At 41.9% G+C, this 26211-nt stretch overlaps 1 protein-coding gene across 3 annotated transcripts; it reads left to right on the top strand.

The window, feature by feature from the left end:
* The first annotated feature begins 35 nt into the window (after positions 1-35).
* On the top strand, positions 36-25320 carry CPSF7 (cleavage and polyadenylation specific factor 7). 3 transcript variants are annotated; one of them, XM_063116997.1, is made up of 10 exons: positions 36-65; positions 622-719; positions 11537-11755; positions 12842-12945; positions 13980-14125; positions 19402-19810; positions 20333-20451; positions 20538-20715; positions 20916-21089; positions 23308-25320. In XM_063116997.1, exons 2-9 carry the CDS (start codon positions 666-668, stop codon positions 21082-21084), a joined length of 1398 nt encoding a protein of 465 aa, XP_062973067.1. In that variant the 5' UTR covers positions 36-65; positions 622-665; the 3' UTR covers positions 21085-21089; positions 23308-25320. The 3 variants fall into 3 exon arrangements, with proteins under 3 accessions (XP_062973067.1, XP_062973069.1, XP_062973068.1); XM_063116999.1 differs by having other exon boundaries at positions 57-110; XM_063116998.1 differs by lacking the exons at positions 36-65; positions 23308-25320 and adding an exon at positions 21998-22060.
* The last annotated feature ends 891 nt before the right edge of the window (positions 25321-26211 follow it).

Below are 26211 nucleotides of genomic sequence, written 5' to 3'. Positions count from 1 at the left end.
AGGAAGGGGCGGGGCGACGAGAGGAGGGGCTTGCTGTGGTGGTGGTGGAGGAGTGAGAGAGAGAGGTTCGCGCGCGCTTTGGGCCTGCTTGGGATTCTGGGCCTTGCGCGGTATAACGGGGCCGGAGTTATGCCGGGGAGGGGATGAAGCTTCGTGTCCGGGGTGGGCGGCGGCGAGCGGAGGGAAAGGGCGGTTGGCTCGCCGGCAGGCCTCATTCTCAGCGCGGGAAAGAGGAGGCGATGGCGGGCGCGAGCGAGCGTAACTATGGCGGCAACCGGGTTGTGGCGAGGGGAGGCGGCGGCGGCGGCGGATGGCGGGCGGGCGGGCTTCTCCGTTTCTCACCCCCGCCGCCCGGCACACACAGACACGCTTCCTTTGCCATGGCTCCCCCGCCGCCGCCTCTTGCCTGGCTCCAGAGGTTCTGTCCTCGGATTCGCGCTGAGGGGAGGGGAGGGGGCGGGGCTGCCGTGCGGCCCGAGGCCCGCCTCAGTCTCGGCGGGCTTCCTGGCGGCCAGGCCAGGCAGGCGGCGCGGGAACGGGCCTGAGCTCATGGCCGCGCGAGACGGGCCTTCGGTGGTCGCGGTAACCTTTTTCTCCCTCCTCTTCCCTCTGACCCTGCAGTGCGGCTCTTTCTCTCCGGTTCTCTCTGTGTCGCTCCTGAAAATATGTCGGAAGGAGTGGACCTCATAGATATCTACGCTGACGAGGAGTTCAATCAGGTGAGCCCTGGTGTCGACCCGCCGGGAGAAAGGGGCATTGCACTGGCGGTCCAAAGGGTGGTGGATTCGGGTAACCGATGATAGGGTGGGGTGGATACAGATGTACAGGTTAGTTGTACAGGTATAGATCTACAGGCCAAAGCTTCAGCTCATGATGAAATCTCAAGAGGTTTGTCCTGAGATGTGTGAAGTTGGGCAATACAGCCCTCCCAAGCAGCGGGCTTGTTTTTAAAAAGAGAGATTTTTATGCCTCTAAATGAAAGAGAGTGTTGTGTAAAAAAAAAAGAAGAAGAAGTATGGTCTTAAATCAGCATTGCAGTTGGAGAGCTTGCAATAAACTTTTCATATTTTCCAATTGGTGTGAATTGCTTTAATCTACAGGAAAGGATGAATGATTTTTCTAATCTTCATTTAAAGTGTCTCAACAAGCCACATGAAGAATGCAGTTTGGAAGAAACACGGATTTATCTAAACGCTGAAACTGAGAAACTATTAATCATGCAGTCCTCTGGAAAGCACATACACAGGGAAAGCACCTGTTAAGATGCTTCCATGGTGTGCTCATGTAGCTTAAATTGTGTTAGCTATTCTGTCTCAGAATGCTAGTTAAGAGCCCTAGAGATAGAGAACAGCAGCCTTACTCTAGTTTGCCATACTGTATTCAGCTTTCATGCCTTAGGGCAGTAGGTAACTGCTACAATGGGAAGATCTGAACTCTACTTTCCACTTGTAGTTTCTGTTTGTACTTAACATTTTTGATACTATTAAAAATTGATGCATAAAGCCATCTGAGTTACTAAAATAATAAAGGGGACAATAGTTGAAAAAGCAGGAGGAACCCTATAGTCTGAAGCATTGGGTTTGTGGAAAGGTTTATTGATTTAAAGATTGGAAGGCTTGAGTTCAAACCCTTTGTGTATATTGTCACTCCATGTTTGCTTCAAACCCAAACATACATGGTTATGTTCTAAACATGTATGGTTATGAATTATTTAAAATGTGAGAGCAGTTCAGTAAATCGTGAGATTGAAACCAAACTCGCCCTGAGTAGAATTGCTTGATAACCATAGATACATGGTAGCAAGCAGCCAGTGTGTTCATAATTTCTCTTATACTACTGTCTCATTATATTACCATAATACATTACTTGGTTAGGGAGGCACCAAAGCTTAGTGGCAAATCACATGCTTTGCATGCGAAAGGTTCCATTTTCGTTCTCTGCAATAACCTGGTAGGGCTGGGGAAGATTTCTGTATAAAACCCTAGAGTATCTTTGCCAGTCAGCATAGACACTACCCTATTTCTTCGATTCTAAGACACACTTTTTTCCCATATAAACATCTCTAAAATTGGGATGCGTCTTAGAATCGCGGGTGTGTCTTAGGGTTTTTTTTTCTGTTGGTGGTACTGAAATTAGTGTGCATCTTACAATTGATGGCGTCTTACAATCGAAGAAATACGGTATAAGGCAGCTACTTATGTTCATATTGGGGGTGTCCTATATAGGGTAAGGCAGGTAGTTTACATGAGGTTCCAGGTTCAATCCTGTCATACCTGACTAAATGGATCCAAGTAGCAGGATTGGAAAGACCTTTGTTTTAACATTGGAGAGATGTTACCACTTAGGAGTAGTCAATACTGAGTTCTACACCAGGGGCCCATAGCTTGGGGCAAACCAACTTAAGTTGATACATCCTCTGCAGTCTTCCACCTGCCCAGCCTACTTCATAATACCCTCCTTTTCCAGAATTTCTAACCCCCTACCATATCCATTTCCTGTTGATTGATTGTTGGTACAAAACACATTTCCAAAGGACCCTGGTGTATGTCTATAATGGATCCCATTGGACAGTAAAATAAAGGCTGAATATCTGGATATTGGCCTGTCTTGCTCTTCAGTGTGGATATGTGTGAACCACTTGGTTGCTGAGGCTGGGTGATCAGTGCTGATTCCCTTCTTCCTCACTAGTATTGTGAACAGGTTAAATTTGTATTATATGGATGTATGTGCCATCTCATATTTACAACCAGGGCAGAGTCAGAGCTGTTCTAGTAACTTTGAATATGTGAACACTGGTCAAGTGGCATAATACATGGCCTTCTAATGCTATGTGAGTCTTCTATTTTAATAATTGTTTTGCTGTTCCTGTGGCTCCAGGTAGTGACCCTGACTCATCTTTGGGAGTGTTGGATAAGATACCTGTTTGCCTCTGGAAGGAGGGATATGTGTTAATAGAAGTGTCCACTTCTTTACAGTTTGAGCCTGTGGTCAGGGAGGTGTGTGTATAAATTCTGCTTATGTTGTCCCCTTTAAAAATGATTTATTCTCTATTAAAAGAATAAAAATGTACCATACAGAATTATGCTGTAAATTAATATTATTGTACATAAACACTTCATATTGCAACAATTGACTTTCAGAATGGAGAATTGTTCATTCATTAAACCTAGTCAACAACCTGATCTGGGAATGTCTTCTATTTTGGACAGATTTTAATTAAATTATAGCTTCGCATATCTGGTTTATATGTTTTCGTGAAATTCCTAATTGAGGTTGTGGATAGCATATATCGAGGACCAGACTCTCCTGTTCCATATACAATTCCAAAAGTCTTGTATAATTTCTGAAGTCCTGCATTCTGTGTGCTTTGTCTGTTTCCCTTGTTCTTTGTCCTTACCATAGATTTATGGTCATAGATCTCTCCAGCCCCTCACTTACTGAATGTGTGCTAACCTGTTTGCTCCCCAATTGACTTGTTCCCTGGTGTATGGACAGATTGTGGGTCCATCTGTTGAAGAAGAGAAGTAGCATTTGGAAACTACTTGCTTTTTTATTGGTGTATGTTGCCTTAGGTTCTGTCTTCAGCCACTATGATCTGCTGCATGTTTTTGGACTGTGTTGGTAAAAAGAATAGTGTGAAAAAATGAGTGTATGGTCTTAAGTCTATCTGCTCCCCATTTCTTGACAATGCACATGGTGGGAGCTTAGTTGGGAGTGAGTTATGCATGCTTGCCCAAGCAAGTCCACAGTGAGTTATGCATGTGTGCCCAAGCAAGTCCACAGCACAGGGTGATGTTTGCACTATCTGAACCCGTTCCTAGAGATGTCTGATATGGCCATGGTCACATTTGATTTAGTTGCATTCTCCTTGAACAACTGTAATACTCTGCATGGGGCTGCTTTTGAAAGCTGTTGGAAACTTTAGCTAGTCCAGAATGCTGCAGCCAGACTGTTGACCAGGGCTGGTCACAGGAATATGTGACTCCTTTGCTAAGTAGCTTCACTGGCTACTGGTTTGTTTCCGGGTACAATTCAAAGTGCTGGTTATGACCTGTAAAGCCCTATTGGGCTTGGGACCAGGCTGCCTGAAAGACTACCTCCTCCCATACAGAGCTCCCCAGCTTTTAAGATCTTTGGGGGAGGGCCTTCTTTCAGTCCCGTGGCTATCTCGGCACATTTGCTGAGGCCATAAGACATGGCATTCTCGGGAGCCACTCCCAGGTTCTATTACTCCTTGGCAAAGGAGGCTAGGTTGGCCTCCTGTCTGTTCTTTCAATGGCAGGCTTTTGGCATATAAGCTAGCTTGTTGCTGAAAGGTTTTTTAATTGGTTTGATGCTGTTTATTTTTTATTGTGTTTCTAATTGTGATGGTTTAATTAAGATTTTGTTTTAGTCTGTATTTTATTAGCTGCCTTGAGCACCATTTTTGGTGGAAAAGCAGGATTTAAATATATAGATTTTTGTTTTGGTGTGGTGGGTCATTTGCTATTTGACTTGCTGAATGGGTTATGCCTCCCATGATAAATCCTTGCCTCCCATGATAAATCTCCTTACTATTCTGAATGGAGTTTCCATTTCATGATTCCACTTCCTGTTGTAGGTACAGAGTCAAGTTTCTTAGCTGTCTGCATACAGAGAAATGAGACATAGGAACACAGGAAGCTGCCTTATACTGAATCAGACCAATAGTCTTATCTAGCCCATCATTGTCAACTCTGGCAGCAGCTCCCCAGGGTTTCAGGCAGGATTCTTTGCTAGCCCTACCTGGAGCTGCCGGGAATTGAACCTGGGACTTTCTTCATGCAAAGTATGTGCTCTATTACTGAGCTATGGCCCCTCCTCTGGAGATCTTTAATCTTTGGCAGGTTCGTATGAGTGAAGGCTGCTGTGTAGAACCTGAAAACAAGCATTACACAGCTGCCCTTTTTCTGCGCATGTGTTGTTCTTGGTGAAGCTGTGTTTAAGTACTTCTAACTTATGGTGCTCTTATGTTCTTACTGTTGGCTTCCCATTTGGTTTTTATTTTTATAATTTCTTTCCTGTCTGTGGTCTGTGTCGTAGGTGCCATGCATCTTGATGTGTGGGCAATGCCCACTTGTTTTCTCACATTTTAACCTGTCCTGCTCTCCATGTGCCTTAATTGTGATGTTACTGACTACTCTGCAGATGCACTATTACACTACCATAATGATTATTTCAGGTATGCCATGTGCTGTTGTCACGTTCCACTTGTGTGATAACAAGATTTATTCCTGTGCTGCAAGAAGTCTGGTTGTGGGGTGATTTGATTTGTACCCCACCTTTCTACCAAGCCAAATGGCACTCAAGGTGGCTTACAATCATAAGTAAAACTTTATTAACGCAATAATAAAACAAATGCATTAAAACACTATTAAAAACACAACCATAACAATAAAAACAGTATTGAACACAATAGACTTGCTTACACACCAAAGGCCTGCTTGAGTAAAAAGTTATTTTTCTGCCAGCAGAAGGACAGCAGAGAGAGACTGAATCTAGCCTCCCTTGGCAGAGAGTTCCATGGCCTAGGAGTGGCCACTGAGAAGGCCCTCTCATCACCACCAAATCTGCCTCTGAAGGTGGCAGTCTCAAAAGAAGGGCTTTTCCTTAAGGCATGGGCAAACTTATGGGAGAAGACAATCTTTCGGACAGTGTGGTCCCAAGTCCCTTATAGGTGACAACCAGCACTTTGAATTATATCTAAAATGGACAGGTAGCTAGTAAAACTGTTGTAACATGGTAGTCACATGTTCCCTGTAACTAGCCCTGGTCAACAGTTGGCTGCAGCATTATGGACCAATTTCTGAAAGGTTTTCAAAGGCAGTACCACATAGAGTTAGTTATGGTAGTCCAAGTGGGATGTAACTAAGGCATATGTTGTCATGGCCAAATTAGACATCTCCAGGAACAGGAGTAGTTGACGCACTAGCCTCAGTTGCGTAAATGTGCTTCTGGCCACTGCCGAAACCTAGATTCAGGGCTGAGTCCAGGGGTACACCCAAATTGTGATCCTGAGTCTTCAGGGTGAATATAATGACGTCCAGCACACGTTGAATCCCTATTCCCTGATCTGCCGTTTGACTAACCAGGAGCAACTCTGTCTTGTCTGGCTCAAACTTCAATTTGTTTACTCTCATTCAGTCCATTACTAACATCAAACACCAATTTAGAACTAGAACTGCTTATTTGGATGAGAGAGAGAGACCACAGAAGCATACCATGGGTGATGGTATCGAAAGCTGCCAAGAGGTCCAGTAGTACCAACAGCGACGCACTCTCGTCTAGTTTTCAATGTAGAGTGCCCAGCAAGGGAAGCAAAACAATCTGTCTCATTACCAGGCTTGAAGGCAGATTGAAATGAATCTAACAGAATCCAGAAATCCTTGAACTGAGAAGCTAACGCATGCTTGAGTACCTTGCCCAAGAATGGAATATTAAAGACCAGCCAGAAATTATTCAATACAGTGGTTTCAGTGAGGGGTGTTTTTTTAAAAAAGATTTTGCCGCCACCATTTTTTAGGCAAGATGGAATCAAACCTTGCTGTGAAGAGACATTCACTGCTGCTTGTATCCACTCAGCTAGTTCCTCCTGGCTGCTTTTATAAGCCAGGAAGGGAAAAGGTCCAGAACACAAGTGGTAGGCCTTACTTCTCCAATGATCCTGTCCACATCCTTGAGCTGTACGAATTGAAAAGCATCCATTGTTACTTGACAAGCACAGCCAAAGTTAGATTTACTAAACCTGTAACAACTATGGCTTCCAAGTTGGTACAGATATGATCAATTTTATCTCCGAAGTGTCACATAAATTGGTCACAGCTGACACTAGCTGCTGTGTTTCCAGTACATGGTTTCCTTGCCTTAATAGTTCAAATCTATATGTAGATCACACTTTTATATACTTTCATGTATAAAAGTCCTGTCTTAAGATTGGCTGTGTGGCACTTCCGGTCACCATATTCTTGTTCAGCAGTATTTATTTATTTATTACACTTATATACTGCCCCCATAGCCAGGGCTCTCTGGGGAGTTTACAGAAATTCTAAAATTAAGATAAAAACTTACTAGCTGTGCTGTTTTCCTTTCATGCTGTTCTTGGATCTCTTGTTGAAGATAGGGATCCTTCTCTGTCGAGCAGTCTTGGGATATATAGGATGCTGTCACAGACTATGGATCAGTGTTATATTCCCTTGCTGGGAGACTTGGTTCCCATGTGTTTTTTTCCCCTGGGTTGTCTGTGTGCTGTTCCCTATCCTTTTAGGATTTTGTAACTGAGTATTTTGGACTGGGGAGAGGTAGCCATGTTGATACTTGTCTAACTGCAAAGTGTGTGGGCTTTCCCCTATGAGCTAGTATGACAACTTCAATGTAAGCATGTTTTTGATGAGGACTTAGCTTTTGGGAAGGGGTGGGGGAGATGCCAGTGAAGATGCTCATTTCCCCAGGGCTGTGGAGTCAGCAAATAAAACCTAATCCTTTATTCATGGCACCTCCGACTCGACTCCTTTAATTATATATCGATATAGAAAATAAATTTCCTATATATTTCCTACATCGACTGCAGGCACGCTACTTTTTAGAACCCTAACCTGTTAAAGCCTGGGTCTAAAGGCTATAGCTAAGACATTCTGAGTTATTTTATTTTATTTATTAAAGACGCCCAATAATGAAAACATTGAGGGTTTTTTATTATTATTTATTTAATTTATTTATTTAATTGCATTTATATCGCCCCATAGCCGAAGTTCTCTGGGTGGTTTATCAAAAGACTATAGAGTATAAAGTAATAGGATATGAAACTATTAAAAAAAATCAGGAACAACTTTCTCTACTAGTTCAAAAATCTAAAGTATATACTTTGATATCAAAGTCAAAACTACAAAAAAGTAAAAAAAAAACCTACAAAAAAGCAGCGGCACTCTGGAAAAGGCGGCACATTGATCTGTCTTTTTCACTGCTGAGGAGATCTGAATTTCTCTGGCCAGCTGGACTGCGAATCCGGGATTTTTGTCCAACCAGCCGGAATATTTTGGAGTTGGCTGGAATCCAGGACAATCTTGGTTTTCAGGGACATATCGCAACTCTGTATACAATTTAAATTTATTAGGAGTTGGAGTCAGTACATTTTTACCGACTCCGACTCCAGTAACCCAAGACTTGCTTCTGACTCCACGACTCCAATGCCACAGCCCTGCATTTCCCCATTAGTTTAACTTTTTTCTTCTTCTGAGCAGCATATGGTTTTGCATAGCATAGCTACAACTTTGTGGCTGTAGAAGTGCAGCAATATTGCATGGATGTGGGAATCTTTTGGACTCAGGTGTGAAAGTTGTATGTAAACTGTCTTATCTGAAGAATCCACTGGAGAGTTTCAGGGATGATACAATTGAATGACAAGGGAATTGGAACAAGTAGCTGTGTGCTTGTGGGTGTACAAAGAGTAGTTAAATTTTATGAAGATACAGAACAGTATTCTATAAGCAAGTTTTGGAAATGAAGTCCAAACACATGGGATGATTTGAATCATATTTCAGTAAGCTGTTTCTTCTGCAGATTCAGAGTGCAGAAAATAAGATATTAGAAGTATGGGTTCATGGAAAATGCATGTAAATTCCAAAGCCCCCCTGCACTGCAAATGTAAACAAATACATGCCATAGTTAGGATCCTAGGTTCCTGTGAGTAGAAACCTAGAGAATGCTCCTGCTTCACAAGGCAGATGGAGGAGGTGGCGATATTTAAGGGAATACTTCTTTGCCACTGTGCCCCCTGAAAAGCTGTCCTGGAGGGTAGGGGAACCCTTAGGAACAATATGGGAGATGATGTGGGAGGCTGCAGGAGAAGGGGAATCCATTGCCTCACCCTCTTCCTCCAGTGGGAGCCTCGTTTGGATTTCAGCCTCTTTTACAAACAGAAGGAGCACTCTGGATCCAACCCCATGCATTTAACTTTAGAAGAGTATCAGGCGTGGCATGGAATTGAGCTTTATCCAACTTGTCAAAGACAAGCATATTTAAATATGAAAAAGATCCAAAGTGAAAAAAGCTATAACGCTACAATTACTTTTTGTGATGGATATTCCCCAATATTATACTGCCTTTTATTCCACATGTTGCTTTAAAATTCTCTGTGAAAATCCACTTTGCAGTTCCTGGTTCGCTTGAAAGTTTTGCAGAGGAACAAAACAACACACAAAAAGAAACCCCAAATTTCATCCTATACTACTAAAAGAGAAATTACATTCTGTCACCAAAAGTCCAATCACTTTTCGCATTCCATTAAATGCGCTTTAGCAAAACCATCTTTAGGCAAAAAATAAGTAGTCAAACAGGCAAGGAGAGGCTGCATGAATCTATAGATTCATTGGCAGAAATAGAAATGAGTAAACCTACAATGCACTGTTACCTTGAAAAAGCTCGAAAGAGCAGTGAGAGATCTCAACAGTATGGTAGCTAAAGAATGGCGTGAATATGAAAGCGGCAACATGTAGGATTGTCTTGGCAACCAAAGAAAGTCTTTAGGGCTATAGGAAAACAGATAGGTCTATAAACACATTATGCCCTATTCACTGATTGCCTGAGACTGTTTGTAGTAGAAAACTCTTGTCAGACTTATAGCATGGTTGCAAAAGCGCCTGGAAAGACTGCAAAGAAAGACAACGGTATTACTGGGTGTTTGAGGTGTGTCTGGGTAACTAGGAGTTCACCAATCTCTGTCCTTTACACACATGCTTCTTAACGCATTTAGCAGGATTCTTGGAAGTTTCAACAACTGCTGCCAGTTCACTCTTGTTCTTGGAAGAGCCAGGAGGAAACCACAACACAACTTACAATGTATGGCTGGATGATGTCATTGGGGGTTAATGAGACATCCTTCTGGTTTCATGGGCTGTTCGCTATCTTGTAATGGCCATTAGTGCTTGCTCCAAGACTAGTGTGATGTCACTCCTTGTTTCTTTTAGTTTGCCTGAATGTGAACATTAAAGGTTTCATTGTGATTTTTGCTTTCCAGTATCAACACTGGAAGATCATAATAAGTTTTCCATGATACAAGGAAGATCAAAACATTACTAGTATAATAGCTGGTAATTTGCTGTAGCGTGTACCACTTGAAGATTTTTGTAAAGATTACTGGAAGCAATTACATTTAAAATGGTCTGACACACCCAAATAACATTTTTTATTCTAGATAATTGGAGTGTTACTAGCATGTCACTATTTCTGTAAAAATGGATAGATGTGTGTAACCTACACCACCAGTAGACTGGCTTCAATCCGACTTAATTTAGTCATGCTAAAATCTCACTGAAATCAATGTAACAGGTTAGTTGTGATGATTTAATGACAATGGCACATCCACCTAAGCATATACATGCCAGTATTCTAATATAATCTCATTGATAACATACGATTAATGATTGTGAATTCGGACCTACGATTAATGGTTGTGAATACCTACAACACGTGGAAGAACTTGTTTGTTTTGACTATATTCTGCATGAACCCTTGTCAAATTAAACCATTGAAAAAACTTTCAAGTGAAAAATGCACACCCTACAGTAGTTCACCAACTACTGTAATATTGCATTGGTTTTGTCTAAACATCAAATTTTATGTGCTGGCTGCTGTAAGTATAAACTGGGACATATTGTGTTGTATAAGGAGAAAATGTATATACACCAATGCTACGCAAGTGTGTGTGTTTGACAAGGGCCATAACTGTTGAGGACTAGTGTAACTTAGTACAACATTTAGATTGTTAAACTTTCTGAGCTGTCATTTTCAGGAATTGTAGAGGAAGCAGGGAAAGGAACATGGGGCCTTTATCCAAGGTTGTATGACCTTTTGTCATAGGAAGCTGCCTTATAATGAATCAAACTATTGGTCCATCTGGTCTAATACTGTCAACACTGATAGTTGTTCTCCAAGGATTCAGGTATTATTCTTTCCTAGCCCTACATGGAGGTGCTGGGAATGGAACCTGGGATCTTCTGCATGCAAAGCATGTTTCTTTCCACCATAAGAATTATTTGATATGCAGTCTCTTATTGTCTACCTATTCATGAGATCTCCCTCATTGAGCCTGCACCAAGGAAATAGTCAGTGGGCAGCCCTCATTGAGTTATCCCTACCTTTATGGGCCAGTGAGAAAAATAAGATGGTGCTGATCCTAGAGTAGTGAGCAGACCATAGAGTATGGTCAGAAGCATAGTGCAGTGCATTAACCCATTCCCTCCAAAAGAACAGAGAGGCTTTGTACAGTGACAATCAGGAGTAAAACGAACACATTTCTCAACTCAGAGCAAATGCAGAGATACTTGAGGCCATGTGAAATAACTAGTCCTATTGTCCTATTCTGCCTTGAAACTATGAAAAAGAGTGTTTTCTTTTTGAGGTTCTGGGATTGAAGATTTGATATAGGTGTATTGCTATTAGAGCAATAGGAAATGAGAACTAACATGGAGCGTTTGCCTTGCTTTGGTTATGCATTACTTAGTGGTATCCTCCTGTCTCCTAGGACTCTGAGTTTAGTAATGCTGACCAGATGGATCTATATGACGACGTGCTAGCTGCCAGCTCACAACCTTCTGAAAGTTGCACTAGCAGCTCTGAGCCACCACCTGAAAGCCGCCAAGAGCAGTCTCCCAAGCCAAACAGTAAATCACCCGCTATCCTGTATACCTATAGCGGGCTACGTAATAAGAGAGCTGCTGTTTATGTGGGCAGCTTCTCTTGGGTAAGTGTGTTCCTAAACCAGAGTGTAAAATAAAGGGCATAACAAAATCATCTTCTGGCATCATGAGAAGACACTCGAGTTTGAGTACTAAAACAGCTTAAATGTTTTATTTTCATTAGGCTGCGTTATTTATTTAGAACATGTTTACCCTGCTTCTCTCGCAGACTTTCACTGGTTTCCAATAAACAAACTGCAATAGCTGTAGATGTGCTGTCTGGGGAAAACATTTCATTCTGTGGGCTACAAAATGTAGCACAGCTCATGCTTGGAGAATGTGATTTCCCTGCAGTAGACATGTAATATTAAGGGAAGAAGTCTGGATTGGCACAACAAATCAGTAAAACATTTATTGTGCTTTTTAAAACTCCTGGTAATGGAGCAAGGCCCATAAAATACCAGAGTATAGACATTTTAACTCCATTTACTTGTGGTGAAAAAAGCCTACAGTTGGATCCTCTTGTATGATGTTGCAGGATCCGTAGATTGATTCTCCCCTTTCCACACACACCCCAAGCTTTAATAGCTGAGGAAATATGCCTGTTGATATATGCTGAGGAAAGGAAATAACTGCTGTTTCTACTCCTTCACTTAGCATTCATTTGGTTGGTTTAGAAGCTGTACTCTGATGTGATCTTAGTGTCCCCCTTCTAAAACCTCCCAAGAGGTGACTGTCTGGTGGGTGGAGGCTGGATCAGCTGTTCCTGGTGGTGTGATGGCCACCAACTTCGACGGCTTTAAAAGAGATTAGACAAAATCATGGAGGATAAGGCTGTCAATGGCCTCCAGTCATGATGGCTGTATATTAGTATCAGGGGCAGTATGCCCCTGATATCTTGGGGAACATGAACAAGAGGTTGCTATTGCCCTCTTGTCCTGCTTGTGGGATTCTCTTTGAAGCTTCTGGTTGACCACTTTGCGAACAGAATGCTGGACTAGATAGGCCTTTGCTGTGATCTAGCATGGCTTTTTGTATTTCTTCACTAGACTATAGTGGACGAACATAATAGACGTTTGGGAAAGGAGAGTGGGGATCCTACAAAAAACATCACATTATAAACCTGTCATTTTCTGTCTTTTCATATGCAGTGGACAACTGACCAGCAGCTGACTCGAATCATCCGCTCTGTGGGTGTTTATGATGTGGTGGAACTCAAGTTTGCTGAGAACAGAGCTAATGGCCAGTCCAAAGGGTGAGCTCTGCAAGACTTCTTCATAAAAGGACGCATTTAGTTGTATCCAGTGGTATCCAGCTGGAGGGAACCACTGGTGGATTTGATTTCCCCTTCCCCACCGGAATCCCCCAGATCAGTTCCAGAGGATCAGAAGACCCTCTGGAGCAGATTTGAGAAACATGCAATACAAAGTAGAGGATGGGGAAGTCCTGTTCACAAAGATTGGATTCAACCCAGCATGAGGGACAATTGTGGGGAGTCAGAATAAAGTGGCCAGTGTTCTTGATGAGTCTGTGTGTGTGCATGCAAGATGAATTTTCTTGCTAATTTTTAAGGTTCCTAAGAAGTCACTGTGGCTGTCCAGACAGGATGCCACCACCTACAAAACAAGTGACTGCTTCTTATAGGTGATTGAGAAAGGAGGTGGGCTGTGCACAGTTCCACAGAGCAATCTGAAAGGTTGCTTCTCTCTTGAATCATAGTATTTTGTTTGGCAGGGAGGAGCTGAAAATTCTGCACTATTGATCAGGGTGCTTGTAGACTGGTTTGGGAAGCCAAATGTCCTCCCACCCAATCCTCCACAGGCTTGATGATTGGGATGGAGGATAGATGCACCTCTAATGTCATTTGGTGAGCCTGCATACACCAAATCCTCCCTGGCTGAAACATGAAGTGAAGAAATGCTCTTCCACCTCGCATTTCAGTTGGGGCAGCTTTGCCTGCCCCACACCTTCCTTCCCCCATTGGAAAGGACGCAGGATGGGTGAAGCACTTAGTATGCTGCTTTGGGAGGGTGAGCAGCACACTAAGTAAGAGGGAGCAGCAGGGGTACCTTTCTCCGCTTTTTCCCCAGGCCCCAAGTAGGCGCAGGCTTGGGGAGGGCCTGCAGAAGGAGTCCAAGCCTCCATTGACCAGATGGGAAACATACGCCGGCCTGATGTAGAAGTACATGCTGCTTTGCCACATTTTTCTTGTGAGACTGTTTAGATGGTATTCCTTGCCAGAGGTTCTTGACAGTTTTCAATTATTTTTTCCTGTGGCTCTTTGAACAGGTATGCAGAAGTGGTGGTTGCCTCAGAGAACTCTGTCCACAAACTTCTGGAGCTGCTACCAGGCAAGATTCTCAATGGAGATAAGATGGAAGTGAAGTTGGCTACCCGGCAGAACCTTGCACAGTTTGAGGCACAGGCTCGAAAACGTAAGTTTAGGTGGGGAGAAGGGGTTGTATTGGCTAAGTAGGGAGCAAGGCAGAGAGAGGCATTGGTTAGGTCTTTGAGAATCCCGAGCAGAGCTTTTATCAGCCAGAAAACAAATTAAGTTTCAGTTGTGTGTGGGTGTGAATACCCAGGTGTGTCTGCATATTTTTTCTATTGCTTCTAATTAAAGCTGAATTTAACTTTATGATTACCTTCTAGGTTATATGACATCAATCCTACATTGCCTCTAGCTGTGACCCTCCATATGTTTTGGCCTGCAACTCCCATCAGCCCTATCCAGCATAGGCAGTGGTGAGGGATGATGGGAATTGTACGCCAAATCATCTGGAGGGCCACAACTTACCCTGCTTTAACTCATCCTCCTCCAAACTGAATGGGCTTAAACGTTTGTGGCTTTATCATAGGCAAGACCCTCCATATCTATTAATAGCTCCTCTCTGGACCTCCTCCAGAAGTGGGGCATCCCTTTGTAAGGGATGTACAAATTTTGAAGAGGTAAAGTGCCCACTATTGGATGAAGTGCTCTAGCTTGGGGCTCACCCTGGTCCTTGTACAATGGCAATAGATTGTCAGTTCTTATAAAGCTCATGACTCACCCAGCAACTTGCTGTCGAAGGCACTGTCTTTCTGGTATGTAAAACAAGATTCTGACTGCCTAACGCCATTGTAGATCCCATAGTCATTCAGGAAGGAGAGATGTAGTATTTCCCTTGTCCTGACTAGGTTTAAACTGGATAGCTAATTCCCACCATTTGTATGATCCTGTGATAGTCACAACTAGCTAACTATAACGTCACAGCCTCAGCAGCTGTAGCACTATTGTGCTTTAACGGTCTTTATGTTCTGCCCTAGAAGGTGGCTAAATTTCAGTGCTGGACGTAATGTTCCTCCTGTGTCCTTTACGTCAGTGGGGTGCTAGTCCATTTCTCTGTAGCAGGAATATCAGTGTTGCTGAATCCTGGGATGAAGCAGAGCTGCTGTTAGCCCTGATCAAGCTTTTCCCTGTGAAAAACTGCTTAAAGGGGCTTATCTTGTCTTCACTAGGAGGTCGCGCTGGTGAATGGCAACGTCTGACAGTAACCCTGGCACGTCACCATTTTTGACAAGGGCTTCGTAAATGACTTCCACCACTTTGATTCCTCGCCCAAAGGGCCTGAGAAACACAAATTTGTTGTTTTTATTAATTTCTTTATTTATTCTCTGCCTCTCCCTACATTCAAGGTAGTTTATGATAACGTAGCAAAAAGCAGTATGATAAAAAAAAGCAAGTGTAACTGCTTGACGTTCCCTTTATTGTACTCATCTATTTATTATAAAGGAAAACTAAAGGTGGCTTTGGTTCAGTGACCACAAGGTGAATTAATATAATTCAGACACATTTACCTTGAAACATGAATGTTACATTTTAGAATATCCTGGAGTTGCTGTCACCAGTTCTTATGTGATGGTGGTATAACAGATTTCCATGGCAATAATTATTGTGTGTCATTAGGATTGTATGATCATGTTCTTTCTTTTGAAATGTTTCCCAGCTATATTTGCAGTTAGTAGTTTTTATCCAGAATTATGCCACATTCGGACAAGATTACAAAGTATGCTTCAAAGTCTATCTTCTCGTCATTCTCTCTAGGAATCTTTTGATTATTGATTTCTTTCGATTATGTTTTAGATCCTCTCTCTAGGAAAAGGTTCTTAATAAAAAAAAATGTTTCAGATCTCTCATTACACACTATAGTTGACCTTATTGTATATTAAAATTCCTACCTAATCAAATTAAGATGACACACAGCTTTTTTTTAAACCTGGAATTTTAAAAAATATTGGCTTTATCAGACATTGTAAATCTTTGTAAATACTTCCTGTAATGCCCTTCCATATTATTGCCATTTTGGTTTGTGTCAAATAAAGTTGACTCTAAGTACAGTACTTTGGTCAGCATGGTTTTATTATTTCTGTGGGGTCCATAACTCCTCAGTGGGAAAGAATAAAGGTGAAATTTCCAAATCAAGAGGGTTTTTTGACTGTAACTAAGCAACTGGCTCACAGAGCAATGGTGGTAGATAGTATATTAAGTGTCTTTTTTTAAAAAAAAAACCAAGCTCCCACAATTATCTATTGGCAGTACTTAGGTTTCTCCCTATTTTTAAACTTGTGTTTATTAAGATGTAAATATTCAGATTTTTATTAAGATCTGTAAGTATCGGTGGCATTGCCCACAGCCATCTGAATCTAATTGAATTATTTGAATATTAGTATGATGCACTAATAATGGTATATCATAAATTATACAGACCAAAGAATTTTTAACAGAGTATAGTTTTCTCCATTCCATAGATACTGCTTCTTTTATGTAGGAGAGGCTTATTTGCTTTCTCATTGGTTAGAAATGAAGATTTAAAGTTATTTATGCATCCAAATTTGTATATTTCCCCTATGGCAGTGTTGAGTATGTGTAACTATTTGATTTTCTGGAGATAATGAAAATCACTCATTTCTGTAGGTGTTCAGAAAATAGTTCAGTGATAGTTATAAATAGTTTATCCATATAGAATTTGTCACCGTACATAGCTTAGTATCTTCATATAATGAAAGCTTGTTGATATTATCCTAGCTTTTGACATTTGATTTCTCTATTTAGGGTTCTATCAAAAGAACAAAAAACTTGTCTTTTATACCTTAACCAGTAGGTTCCTTAGGTTATGATGGCGGGGTGTGGGGTATGTGTGGATGAATTAAGCATATCTCCCAGAATTGTGGGTCTAGATGATTCTGTATAATTGGAGTTAGAATGATAATGTTCAGGTTTCCACTCATTAGAGTACTTACAATAGAAAAGGAGTAGGGATAACTATATCCTATTACTGGCTTCTTTGAAGAATGCTGTTCTTGCATAATCCAATGCTTTTATAGTAACAAACGGAATCAAGGGTCTCCAACTCCCAATTATGTAACAGTAGCAATTTTTAGGTCTAAATTAGACAGCTAGAATCCTCAATATGTAGTAACTCGAATGTAGATTTGTATTTGTGTCTGCAGGCCATATGGCTTAAGGAGTTCAGTGGGTAATTGGCTCTGCCTCCTGAGTCACCATTTTGCTCCTGGCTCCATTTGGTGTTAAGTAAAAGAACAAAATAGATCTGGCAAGCCTGATGCCTGCTGTCCCTTGTTTTAAGAGAACTAGGTCAGTAGAAAAAAAGCATCTATAGCATTACAATTTTATAGCCAGGAGTCTTGATGAAATAACTTAATTTCAGATCTAACTAGACAAAGGCGATTTATTCAGCTAGTAATGTGTCCCATTGAAAACAATAGGACTTAAAACTTGTTCCATTAGATACAATGGACTTAGTTGTGCCTAACTTCTGTTGAGCTGGCCCAAAGCATTTGTTGTGTTTTAGCATCTTGGTTTTCAACCTAGATCAGTCCTGTTCCAAAGTTGTCATTTCCTAAAAGGCTGTGCTGAATGTTTGTATTACAGACTGCACACAGGATGATTTCTTTTCTTTTCTGGAGCGGGCAGCAGGCTTGTAAATTTAGTATAACAGGACAACAGAGATACTGGTTTTATCTAATTTTCTACCAAGATGAGACAAATTAGGCAGAATTCAGTGGAGCACTTATGCCCCTGCCAATTCTCTTAAGTCCCATCAATTCTGTTGTGCAAGCACATACACTCCACTTGTGCAACACCGATTTAACACTTCTGGGATAATCTGGAACAAGCAAAAATGCTCATTTCTGGAAGGAGGCAGGTCGGTGGAGCTCACGTAAGGGAGCTCCGCCGACCGGCCTCCTTCCAGAATTGAGCATTTCTGCTCGTTTTGTGGCTTCCCTTAAATCTCTTCCATAAGCAGTGGGTCCCACTTTCACCACAGAATCAATGGGAATTGGCAGGGGTATAAGTGCCCCATTGGGTTCTTCCCTTCATCTAGTTAAGCCCTTTTTAAAAAGTATATGCTGGCTTTACTTCTTTTCTTAAAAATATATTAGTAACCAGCATGCCCAGGAATGAGTTATTCAAGTATTCCCCCTAACATTCAGCATAATTTGATTCTTCTTTCTTCTACCTCTTTAGCCTGCTTCGCCTATAACAGCAACCCTGAGTATGGGTTGTCATTGAATTGTGGGTTGTTGTTGAATCATGGGTTGTTATTACATGCTAACCAGGCCACTGTCCCACTTCTGGTTCTTCAGTTCTCTCTTGCAATTTCCTGATGTTACCTTTTTAAAATGAGAGCTTTCAATACATTTATCTTTGATAGTGCGTGGCCTCAGTTTTTAACCTTCCAAACCCACTAAATATCATGATTCTCACAGAACTTCCCAAGAATAGGGTATGAATAGTATTTGAACTTATTTCTTGACATTGCATCTGTAAAAGTAAATATTCTGCAGTTAGATTTGTGAATGAAAGTTAGAAGGTACAAGTTTATTTCTCTAAGCTTGCTAAGCTTCAGTTACATTAAAAAAGGAATATTTTAATCTTTTATTCTCTGATATAGCATACTGGTTAATAGTGAGCTGTAAACAAGAAAAGTCCCCAGTTCAAATCTTACCCCAACTATGAATTCAATCTCTAGGTTACCTTGAGTATGCCACTGTCTCTCAGCCTGCCTACCCACCCACCCCATCTGCAACCTAGAGATAAGTCTGACCTGCCTAACAGGATTATTAATCAGGATTGCTAATGTGTGAAGCACTTTCAACATTGTAAAGCACTATATAAATGCCACTACCTGAATACCCAGGTGAAGATATGTTTCACTTAAATTGAAAAGTGTAAGATGTATTTAAGGCTTTTTAAGTATATTAAATTAATCATAACTGTTGTAGAAATTTAAGTACCTGCATTGTATGCCATGATCTCTCTCTCAGACACACATAACTGTTAGTTAGGACTAAATAACCAATTCACATTGCAGACTGATCTGTTAGCATAGCACAAAGCATGTAAGGCTTCACAGGTCTCTTGACAGAGACTGGGAATGCACATTTTCAGTGGTGGTAGAAAGGCAACTGGATCTCTTTGGATCAGTTCAAGACCTGTGTGCATATACTAGCAAAACCCACCCTTTGTGCACACTGTAAAATGGGAGAGTTCTCTTATATGGGCAAACTGGGATAACATTTCAAGGGAACGATTGTTGACATGTATATGTACTGGAAAGTTGGAGACGTATCACAAAACTGTTTGGCTCCTGTTCCTACGCGAGTACCACCGTGTTCAGTACTTTTCCTCTTCTGTGATGTCTGACAGGGGTGCCTCCGAGGGCTCACTCAAGGGATTCCTCGGACTCAGTAGATGGCCGAGCCACTCCAACAGAGAATGCTGTGCCGCCACCGCGCATTGAGAAGCCTCCTTCTGTTTTGCCTTTCTTCAACCGCCCTCCTTCTGCACTTCCTCTCATGGGGCTGCCACCTCCACCAATACCACCCCCTCCGCCACTGTCCTCAAGTTTTGGGGTTCCACCTCCCCCACCAGGAATCCACTACCAACACCTAATGCCCCCTCCCCCTCGACTTCCCCCCCACCTTACTGTGCCACCCCCGGGGGCAGTGCCACCTGCGCTGCACCTCAATCCAGCCTTCTTCCCCCCACCAAATGCAGCGATGGGGCCTCCGCCAGATGCCTACAACAAGGCCTCTGCACCGTATAACCACAGCAGGTGAGAACAAGTCCATTTTCAGGACGTTTGAGAAGAACGTGAAGCGAAGGGCAACGCAAAGAATGGTATCTAGACCTCTTGGTTAGTGAGACTGCTGTCACTTAAGAGGTGGCGCTTTGGCTTGGTATTAATGGAATGCCCCGTTGACTTTAAAATTGATAATTATTTAATGTTTTTATTTTAATTATATTTACATATAAGTGAAATGCTTTTTGAGGGGGAAAAGTCAAACTCATAACACAGCAGAGGGAATGTGCTATAGTTGAAGGTGCTAGAAAATGTTGTTGGCTCTTCTGGTTGCAGCATGGCAGGGAAGGACTTGCCAGCTTGAGCACTACAGTAGTTCTTAAGGATCTCGTTTACTCACGACTGCTTTAAGGGGTGGGAGAGAAAAACGCTTGGTCAGCAACAACACTGCTCTTTTGGAAGGCCCTTAATCATTCCTTATGTGAATAATCAGGAACCTTTGTCATGGTTTGTCCTCTGCCTCTGAGTGATTGGGTGTATATTTGTGTGCTGCAGCCGGGAGTTGGGCCCATTACCACCCCCTGTCAGTGAAGCTGAATTTGAAGATATCATGAACAGGAATCGAGCAATTTCCAGCAGTGCCATTTCCAAAGCTGTGTCTGGTGCCAGTGCAGGTAACCCCAGCTGTCTGCTGCCATCTCTTTTGAATCCCAACTCTTGGCCTTGATCTTACAATGTTGCTTTTGCTTTTATATCGCAGGGGATTACAGCGATGCCATTGAGACCCTGCTTACAGCCATTGCTGTGATTAAACAGTCACGTGTAGCGAATGATGAGCGGTGTAGAGTCCTTATCTCTTCCCTCAAGGATTGTCTTCATGGCATTGAAGCCAAGTCTTACAGCATGGGCACCGGCAGCAGCAGCAGCAGTTCCTCCAGGTAAGCTTCAGCAGACAGAATTATCAGAAGCAATCTAGCTACTTTTATTTTGCTGTTGATTCAGTCTCGCATATGCTCTAGTTACCTTCCTAGACTTTTGTACAGGCAAGTAGGAATATGTCCCTTTGTAGAGGAATAAGGAAGTAGACACTTTTTATCACACCTAGTTAGAAACCAACAAGTTTGGTTTTATTTTCCAGAAAAAGACACCGGTCTCGGGATAGATCACCCAGTCGATCCCGTGAGAGCAGTAGGAGGCACCGTGAAGTGGTCCATAATGAAGATCGGCATGAGGACTACTTCCAGGAAAGAAGCCGAGAGCATGAGAGACACAGAGACAGGGACAGAGAAAGAGACCGGCATCACTGAGAGAGGTGAGAGATCTTTCCAGAGTGCTTCCCTCTCCCCCAGTATTCCCCCCCCCCACTTAAAATGAAAAAAAAAAACCCACCCTGTCTTTCCCTCAAGTTGAGTTTCATCCCTCTTTATGATGCTGCCTTGATTAAGGTCAGTTTCCCTTACGTTCTGCAAGACTTTCCATGGCTGCTTTCCTGTCAGTGAACAGAACAGTCACACATGCATCTTTAACTACCGGGGACAAATACATATGTTCTTGTGATTTCCTTGCAGTGTAAAATATTTTCAACTGGAAGGGAGTTACTCCCTCTCGGATATCTCCTCTGAGCATCCTGCAGGTTTATTGTCTAATTTAGGTACAGTGGATTTGCAGTACATAAACGGCCTGCTGGCTCTGAATAACTATACATATCAAAACAACCGTTACTATAGAACTTCATCATGATTCCTTTCCTTATCCTTGTACAGTGACCAGTGGATTGATTCTGTAGGTTAGCATTAAATGTTGTGGTAAGTGTCAATATGAAGCTTGAATAAAGTACTAGAAGTAAACTCATATTGGGAGGATAAGAACCATAATCCTCTTTGCTCCATTTATGGGCACCCTACCTTCAGTGCTTCTGTAAAGCTCAGACGTTTCAGAAGAAGTCAGTGCCTTGGAGAACTAGATGTAGTAATTAGATCTGTCCCTTCCTGCTCTTCCCATCTTTTCTAAGTTCCTCTTTACAAGAAGCAACTTCTGTAGCATTAGAATTAAAATTATGTAAAATGGGGGTGGGTGGGTTTCTATCCTGTATTTTTTTTTCCTTTATGTATATAGATTTTAAAAGGCAGAGGCAGAACCCATGGAGTAGATGCTCTAATGCTGAATTCATTATCTTCAAAAGAATTCTGAAAATCTCAAGTGTCATGGTTTTTAATACAGGTAGCTGTCATTGTGGAGCAGAAAACGTTTGGTACCAGAATGGATCTAGGTAAAACTTGCACAGGCAGTAGTAATGCTATCCTAACTTTTCTGAAATTATTTTCATAATCTTTCTTCTTGCTTCTCTCAAATGGACAGCATTATAAATTTATCTGAAACAATAGAATTGAACTAAAATATGCAAAGGTGATATATACGTAATTTATTGTAGTCATATGGTTGGATCCAGACTTAGTCATATTTAGTGTAGACCCATTGAAATCAGGGGGGCATAAGTTAATCATAACTAAGTTAAGTCCCATTGATTTCAATGGATCTGCTCTTCAGTATAGCTCCAACTCATAGAACTTGAACATTTTTAACAAAGACCCTGGTCTCTTAGTTGAAACCAGTTAATAACTCAACCAGATTAACTCAGTCATGTAACAACTCTTCAGTTTGTATTAATGCAAGCTTCCACCACCTGTGCTGCTCCTACAGCCACATTAGGTCCATACCAGGTACCTATCTAGGTCTTGGAACTCTCAAACTGAAAAAAGAAAAAGGATTTCTATACAGCAACTAAACCCCGTTGTTTGTAACTGGTTACCCAAATCTGTTTGGTCATGGGCAGATTAGCACATGTGAATATTATCTTTGTTTCCCAGACCTGGCTTGTCAGATGCATCATAGAGTGAGATTGCAAAGAAATAAATTTATCATCTTACTTCAAGAGGGGCATCAAGCTTGTAGATTTTTTTCAAACTTGAACAAAAATGATTTAAATGTAGCCATACTAACTAATTTTATTCTATTGTGATCTGCCCTGCGGTAGAAACTGAGTTAGAAACTACAAAAATAATTGAAACATAGCCTCCTTGCATTTTCCCACTGTCTTTGCTTCTGGGTAACTACTGAGGTCTTAAAGCTCTGACTCAATGCGTGAGACATTATGCAATTGAACTTTTGTCTTCTACTCCTACCCCCTACAGCCTCTGCACCCCCAAAATCTGCTCCAGAGGGTCCCCCAACATTTCAGAGCAAATTTAGGGATGTAGGGAGTAGTGGGAATCTGTTGCACTGAAGGATGCTGTTCTGTCGAGAGGATGCTAGTTGCACCCCACCCATTATAATTTGATGGGTAGAGTGTTGGGCCTAGGTTCAAATCCTAGCTCAGCTCAACCATGAACTAAGACAAGCCTTTTGTATGTAGAAATAACTCTGACTTGTACTTTAGATTGAGGTCAAGAATTTTGCCCTTTATGAACAATGCTTTTTGAAATGGCAAAAGAAATGACGGATGTATCCTGGTTTCTTTTGTCCCTTTGCAGGAGTGTTGGAAGCATTCAGTGTTTTTATGGACTCGTATCTCCTCTCCTTAATCAAGACTCAAGGATGGAGGCTCCTCCACCCTCTCCTTCCCACTGCCCTCTGCTCTTTCCAGACCCCTTGGAAGTAACTTTGCCTGCAGAACTCCATCTGGCACACTGTAGCATTGGGACCTGAGCTCTGCCTGCGTGTGCTGCTGCTTGATGGAGAAACACTGAATGACTTGGAGTTTAAGAGGGGTTGTCTGAGCCACTGTGACCAGGGGGCCACTTCAATCCATGGATCTTGGACCCAAAGAGAATGGTGCTTTCCACAGAGGTCTGCCACCTCTTTCCTTTCCATGGCTTTTCTAGGAGCACCTTGGGAAGAACCCATCCGACTTGTCTCCTGTAGAAAGAACTGGTTCTTCAGCACAGCACAAGGTGTCTGACCATTGTCTCACTGGAGCTCACGTCCATGGTCCATATTGCATTGTCTTCTCAGGCATCAAGGCATCCAGTCCTCCTTAAACCTGATCCTTTTTCCAAAGCAGCTTCAAGCTTGCCCTCTAGCAACACTGTACACAGCTTAGAAAACAGTAGTCCCCCACCCACCCCTTGGATGGAGGGCAGGCTGGCTGCTGCTTCCAGTTACCCTTCTCCTCCTCTACCACCCTTACTTGGTTCCTGAAAACTATCATATCCATTCTCCCTGGCTTCTTCTAGAGGGGCCTGTGTTGGTCAACTTGCTCATAACATGGAGTCTCCTTTAAGAAATAGCTCTGGCTCTGGCTACTGCAGGTACCCTCTCTACATGTGATTTGCTAACAAATTCCTTGCTTTGTTTCATGCAATAGCTGCTCCAATAGTAACTTCTTACCTATACCTTTGTTTCAAGAGCCTGCCCCTTCCCAGACTGCCACTTTCCTTGTTGTAGAGGAAGTGCTGTGAATGGAGACCTGTTGCAGTAGCATGGAATGGGGGCAAAGTCAAGCTGGGGCTATCTGGAAGTTACTGTTTGCAGTACACCCTAAGCATTTTTAAAAAAATTCTAAGTGATGTACATGTTGATTTAAGGTCCAGAATGTTCCTTGCCCCCAGCCTCATTTTATATTGAGTTCACTTTGGAGTGATTCACTCACAAGTTTGCTTCGGATGGCACCATACCTCACGGATCTTTGGCATGCCTGTCTAGGGAAACAATTAGAGGCAGTGAAAAAGCCTCACTTCACAACAACCACGTTTAACTGTGTTGTGTAAACATAAACTAGGGTTTCTGGAGCCACTCAGTCTTCCAGCTCACAACCCCTTCAGGCCAGTGGCATCAAAGTCAACATAAGGACCATTATGGGACAGGAGTGGCTGCAGAGTTCTTGATTAAATGGTCATCTTTGCGATATAACTCCTTTGGGATGTGCATTTTCAGCTTTCAGTGCGCCATCCTAGCCTGAGCACCCTAGTTAATTAAAATCAAGACAACACACTATACCCTGGAATATGTAGTCTCCAGCCCCTGGATCTCTTTAATAAGGCCAAGCATCTATTACATTCATGAACACTTAATGTGACTGTCCAGCTGCATGGTGAAGTCCCCCTCATAGAAGGATTCTGTCCTGTCTCACAGAACAGTGGTGTGGCCTAAAGAGGATGGATGGTTTCTAGGCAAAGGATGTCACCATGTGATGCGGTACCTCTTTTTGTACTGTTGATCAAAGAGGTGCTCAGCTCTAAATGTTGTTTTTTTTTTAAAGAGGAAAAACGTTATGTAAACAAATGGAGAAACAGCTTAAACTGTAAAGTATAAACATAAATTGGAAACGTTGCTTTTTACATAATGGGACATTTTTAGTTTGTTTTGAAATAATGAAAGTAAAAATAAATAAAAAAAGAAAGAAACGAATGGACGACAGAAAAATAGCCTTGGTTCCCCTCAACTCTCCCACCCCTGTTCTTTGTGATTTGATTTGTTTTGTCTTTTTCTGATAGGTTGGAAATTGTGTAATAAACTTGATGATATTGTCAATCTTTTATACTGCATTGAATGGTTTCTTTTTTCATTTTGTAACTTTTAAATGTGGGGTGAACTGTTTTATAGAATCCCTACAAAAAAGGATTGTCTGGGGGATGGGCTAATGTGACCTAGATGTGGCAGTGAAGGCAGATAAATAAGGCAGACGCCATGTTTTGGCTGGCTGGGTGGTAGCCCTTGTACAACCATGGCTTTATGTAATGCTAAACTAGTTCAAAAACCACTTTATTGTACACAAATTAAAATGCCTTTTTAAAAGCTTAAATTTCTATCTCATCATTCTAGTTTAACAAGTCACAGTTCAGACTGTGTGAACTCTGACACATAAGTTGCATCTAAGAATATTGCCTATTGGTCGAACCCTTTTCAAAAACAGCCCTGACCTCATTGTCAGTTAATGCGGATTTAGACTAGGAGAGGGATTTTGGCATGAAGTTTTTGTGTGTGGATATTTTACCTTGGTTATTGAAAAAGTTTCTATTCTAAATTTTATTTAAAATTCTACTGAACTCCGATCTTTTGCAGAGAACTTTTGAAATTAAGCTGAGGGCAAATAGCTTTTTCCATTCCATTTTTAAAGGATTCTGTTGTTTTCAGCCCAGCACTCCAGCCTATCAAGATCACTTTGAAGTTTGTTTCTGTCTTCCAGGGTATTAGCTATCCCACCCAATTTGGTGTCATCTGCAAATTTGATAAGCATTCCCTGCACCTCCTCGTCCAAATCATTAATAAAAATGTTAAAGAGCACTGGGCCCAGGACAGCCCTGCAGTACCCCACTCGTTGCCCCACTCTTGTTTGTATCCTGCTCTATGAATGTTGTTTGTCACAGCCATTGTCAGCAAAACTTTTGTTTCTGTAATAAGTAACTAATAACACATTCTAAGAGGCTGCAAAGAGA

Source organism: Elgaria multicarinata, chromosome 2, assembly GCF_023053635.1.
Source record: "Elgaria multicarinata webbii isolate HBS135686 ecotype San Diego chromosome 2, rElgMul1.1.pri, whole genome shotgun sequence".
Taxonomy (NCBI): domain Eukaryota; kingdom Metazoa; phylum Chordata; class Lepidosauria; order Squamata; family Anguidae; genus Elgaria; species Elgaria multicarinata.
This window is presented reverse-complemented; position numbering and strand designations above follow the sequence as displayed.